This window comes from Protomyctophum bolini, assembly GCF_963924005.1.
Source record: "Protomyctophum bolini genome assembly, chromosome: 15".
Lineage (NCBI taxonomy): Eukaryota > Metazoa > Chordata > Actinopteri > Myctophiformes > Myctophidae > Protomyctophum > Protomyctophum bolini.
This window is the reverse complement of record NC_137876.1, coordinates 40,950,186-40,955,422: the sequence shown is the minus strand read 5'-3', so window position 1 is coordinate 40,955,422 and position 5,237 is coordinate 40,950,186. Positions and strand designations below refer to the sequence as shown.

The 5,237-nt window shown below is 41.4% G+C and overlaps 1 protein-coding gene across 1 annotated transcript; it reads right to left on the bottom strand.

Moving 5' to 3' along the window:
• Positions 1-1,290: 1,290 nt before the first annotated feature.
• Positions 1,291-4,749, bottom strand: LOC308329880 (uncharacterized protein; the record flags this gene model as incomplete). Its single annotated transcript, XM_080784381.1, has 13 exons — positions 4,614-4,749; positions 4,347-4,528; positions 4,134-4,227; positions 3,867-3,993; positions 3,555-3,766; positions 3,259-3,376; positions 3,073-3,164; positions 2,840-2,960; positions 2,421-2,531; positions 2,208-2,283; positions 1,968-2,077; positions 1,686-1,859; positions 1,291-1,508 (listed from the first exon to the last, which is right to left on the bottom strand). Exons 1-13 carry the CDS (start codon positions 4,740-4,742, stop codon positions 1,291-1,293), a joined length of 1,764 nt encoding a protein of 587 aa, XP_080640507.1. The 5' UTR covers positions 4,743-4,749.
• Between the last annotated feature and the right edge of the window lie 488 nt (positions 4,750-5,237).

Genomic DNA, 5,237 nt, shown 5'->3' with positions numbered 1-5,237 from the left:
AGACCTCAGCTATCACCAAGAAAGCCCTGAAACGACTGTACTTCCTGCGGAGACTGAAACAAGTGAACTCCCCCCCCCCTCTATTATGACATCATACAGAGGAATCATTGAGAGTCTCCTGACGTACTGCATCACTGTCTGGTATGGGAACTGTACAGATGCTGACCGCAAGTCCCTACAGAGGTTAGTGAGGGCAGCGGAGAAGATCACAGGTGTCCCCCTCCCCCCATAGCTGACATATATACAGACCAATGTGTCAGGAAGGCCATGAGCATGACTGACCCCTCCCACCCTCTGGTTGAACTCCTGCCCTGAGAGATGAATAGCACTTTCTCTTGCCAATGTTGTTCTTTTTACTTTTTAATAGGCTTTGTCTATTGTTTTTAAATGTGAAGCATAATCAGTTGTGGAGAACGGTATTTTTCTCCACTGTATGCCCAGTGTATATTGTGGAAGTGACAAAATCTGATTGAAAATACAAGCAGGGACAAGCAATGATACTTGACCTGTCATAAGATACTTGTTATAAAGAATGACTATTTGAGTAAGTGTAATTATAGTTTTAAGCAGATTATGCCTCGTTCATAATCCATTATAGGGCGACTGCAGAGTTCAAATGGTCATTATGTCTGACATGACCTTTCTAAAGAAAGTGTCCACCCTAAATGCAAAGGAACTAGTATGTAGGATAGAAATCTAGCATCCAATAACATAAATTACACAATTTCATACGGTAACTTGCAATGCCCATACAGAGCAGTGGTTCTCAAATCATTAAATTGTCACTTAAGAGATGTGCAGCTACCCTGTATACACACTTGTAGTGAGAAAACAATGCTCTTTTTTCCATTTAAGAAAGTTTATTATTTTATGGAAATAACCAAACAGACAGCTGCAGGACACAAATACTTGCACAAGCAGATGTGATAATATCATAATGATTACAACAGAGTTGGTTACGTCAAAACCCAATAAAAGGACAACCGGCCATACATGGCCTATTATAAACACAGCACAAGATATAATCAGTCTAAACCATATTATAAAATAGAGGGAATGCACAAAATGAAGGCAAAGTGAGTTTAACATTGTTTAATGCAACCAGATAGCCCATACATCCAAAAATTAAAGTCATATCAAGGCTAAAGTAGTAGTAGTTTTTCCCACTCAGGTGTTCCTGCATAACCTCCGGGTATGATGTCACGCACAGACTCTAATCCTGACAAATTACTCTGGGAAATACCCAGGTAAAAAAATTTAAAAAGCGTCAATATAAAAAAGTTTTGGTAATTAGTCCTCCTCGTCATCATCGTCCGAGCTTTCTGGTCGCCACTCTCTTTCCTCCTCCATCTCAGCATCCTCTTCTTCCAACAGCTGGGGATTTGGCCCCAGAATGGCCTTGTACGTTCTCCCTGCAGTCTGCTGTTGATTTTTAAGGTCCTCCAATTTCCTCTTGAGCAGACAGATTCGGCCCCTCGAACCCTCCTCTGTCAATCCAGCTGTAGAAGCTAGAATGTATATGAAAGAACATTAAGCGTAATGTGCTATAAAGAGAGCTACCTCATGTTCTTATTTGATAAAATTTATAGGGATACAATATTTGCAGGGAATTCTGCAGTTGAAATTAACCAAATACCAACACGATAGCCATCACTTGAGAATTGCACAGATTGAGTTGTACTTACTTCCCGTCTGTGACAGAACGGTGCCCATCTGCGTTTGCACCTTTGCTACAGAGTCCTTTAAGAAGCCACAGTGCTGCATCATCTCCTTAATAAGAATATGCTTTTCCTCTGCTAGTCTTGATGCAAGCATCACCTGGTCAAAGAGCCGCTTCTTTGTTAGAATGTCAACACCATCTGTGAAGATATGACAACATTAATAATGATAACATTGATAAATAAATACAATAAAAAGTTCCCAAACAAGGTCATGAAGTCTAATAAGAGATATATCATATTGAACACCTGTGTTCCGTTCCTGCCAAGGCCAAATCATGCTCTCTGCAACTTTGTTGGACAGATTATGCACGACAGAGCTTACATCCACAGGGCTGACATCAGGTTGTTGATTGTACCTATAATGTAAAATTTAAATAAGCATTGAGAATTTATCCTGAAGATTGAGGCAGAGCAGCATACAGATCACTATAATTATGATTATATATTTGGCAATCTATTAAGCATTCGAAAATATCCATTACATACCTCTCGACCTCATCTAACAACCGTTTCTTTTCCTGGCCAATCTTCTGGCTGATCTTCTGCCGCCTTTTATTGCGATCTGTAAAAGAGTAGAATTACAAAACACGATATTTTTCCACAAAGAAAGCTGAAATGACACCACACAACCAAATCAGTCCCTTAACAAACACAGACATACTGCAAGTGCCAGCTAAATGATTTCATTTTAAGACATACCATTTTGTCTGTAAATGTAATGTTTCTTCTGACAGATGCTCACAAAAAGGGATTCCATGGAGAGCTGCAAACCATGCACATCCAAGTCCACAGTCCTGGCTGTTGCACTTCCTAAGAAAAAATAAATAAATTCTAGTTAAAATTCTTGTGAAGGTGAACGGTTCAGAAATGACAGAGTTACCGTGTGGGGGTCCCTCTACTGTACCCTCTGTACTGTACTTTCACCCAAAATCACCATATATATACAGTTAATATGTGCGTACGTGTTTGCGCACAGGTGTTTGTGCCCAGACGCACCCACCCACAGCTCCGTAAGGGAGTGGTTGCACCACTCAAAAATGTACTCATTGTCAGCAGTCAGATTGATTCTTCCCCCCACACACATTGTTGCGTTGTCCATGTGAGGACATCGTTCTTACCGGCACTGGTGGCCCACTGCTTCACATCCACGACCCACTGTTGCAGCATGTCATCTGTGACCTTAAACTGTTCCTGCAGCTTCCCAAGTTCCTCCGTTACCGCCAAAGTCTTCTGGATGGTCTGCAAAATTGCAATACAGAATGCTGTCATTTACAAATGTGTTCATGAAATAGGATTTGAAGTTGAATCATGATCAGTTACACATTACGGCTTTTTTAAGAAACGAATATACCTTTTTGTATCGGGAAGACAACGCGGTGTGTAGGCCATTGGCTTTCCGGAGATTCCACCCCATGGCATGGACTGTGAGCATGTCAGTTCTTACTGTAAACACAAATCCAAATAAGATTGTTGAAAATGTTTAATGTACTGTACCTTTGCAGGCTAACAGTAGCAGGGGTTAAATAAGCTTACAAACCTGACTTCATCATATACTTGGTGGTCAAGGCACATCTGGACAGGAAACTGTTGACCTGCTCAACCTCTTCACCGAGAGTGGTCCCAACTCCCTCCTGGTTCCTCGCATTCCACTGGATCTATAGGAAGTATGAACAGTGTGGCCAAACGCAGGGTCAATATTGATGCATAGCCATAAGTCACTATAGTTATATAGTTTGAGTCAGTTCAGACCATTGTTCTGTGACCAACATTGCCATGCATTGTGACAATCTAAATTACAAATTTACGTCAACATCAAGCAGTATGACGCATCACCTCGCATTTTGTAGTGTGTGCCTTAGCATGCATGACCGACAAGCAGGGTTTCATTCTCAGAAGGGGTCGAAGATGGCCCAGGTTCTCAGACACCTTCTCCAGGTAAGGTACGTATCTGCAGGTCACATCCATGGCCAAGAAGGTGGCACTCTTGTACTCTCGTTGGAGAAACATTGGGTAGGCAAAGATTTCTCCTCTGTACATATTCAGACCTTTGGGGGGGTGATTAGGAGCATATTATTGTGCTTGTAATAATCATGATATATATTCTTATGTTCAATTCATCAAGACTACATCAATACTAATACTAACCTCTAAGAAGGAATCCGTGCCTACAAACAGCAACTTCAATGCCTTCTTCGTCTAACGTGTTGGCCTGCTTAGACGTCTCCCTTGCAGCTCGCCAGTGCGAATTCCCGCACGTCGCTTTTCCCGCAGTCTACCAAATACATAGTTAGAACATACAGTTTTAATAGTTTATTAAAGACAATTGTCAATTGTGCAGGACTCAATGCTGAAACATAATTACTACAGTCAAGACTTTTTGGCTGAGCAATCTTTCACTCGTTTAAAACGTACACTTGGTAAAACTCCTCGGACATCCTCAACAAACGTCAACACCTCAGAGTCTTTTGCCAAGAACAAGCCATCAAAGAACCCTGGCTCTGCACTCCTATGTACACACATTTTCAAAACAAGGCCACAAAAGTTAGTCATTACATTCAACAGCTGAAGTGTCATCTTAAATAAACATTACGATAGTGTTTATAGGAATGACAAAGACAAACTAACTGGTTTGTTTGCTGGAACCTGTACAGTTTTCTGTTGCCATCAACTGAAACAGCCAGCATGTCCGGTGTGCAAGCAGGACAGACAAAGCGTTGTTCATCTCCGTGAAGCTGGTTCTCAACAGACTTGCAGTACATATACTGCAGAAAGCTTGTCTGAAAAGAACCTGCATTCACTTTGCCAGTCTGAAAAGATATAATAATGAATATGACTGCTACATAAATAAAATTAAATAAACTGGCTTAACGACATGACAAACTAATTACTTACTCTTCCAAACTGCCTTGTCCTCTGGTCCAACATGCTTGTGAAGGCTTGTCTAGACAACGCTGGAGCTGATGTCTTCATTGCCTCAAAGGAGTGGAAGACATCCTGGTGGAACAGCGTCTGGCCTTGCATGGTTCCAGGCCAGTAGCCACTTCTAATAAAGTCTCTGACCTCCGGAGACCACTGCTTAGAGCACCGTTTGCACGACAGCACTGGGAGGCGAAGATCATAGCGGCCTGAGAGTAAATGAGACATAACTTAAGAAATGTCTATTAAACACATACGGTGTGTGCATCTACATAGATTAAGACTTAAATTCCTACCATTTATGGTAACCAGTATGATGGCTCTACCAGCTGAGACTGCAACGTCAAACATGTCGCAGGTGCATATCTGTCCAGGATATGCTGTTGGCAGCAAACAATCTGAAAAGGTAAAGGACAATCAGGATGAAATGTTTGGGTTGTGTGAAGGTAATGGGATAACAGTTTTTAATGAGATCATGTTGTCCGTTAATTGAAAAATAGACCTTGTTCACAGATGGTATATTTCCCATCACTGAGATTCACCGACTCAGTTGGGGGAATGTATTTATAATAACCACACATGGTGGTTTGACGATTGTGC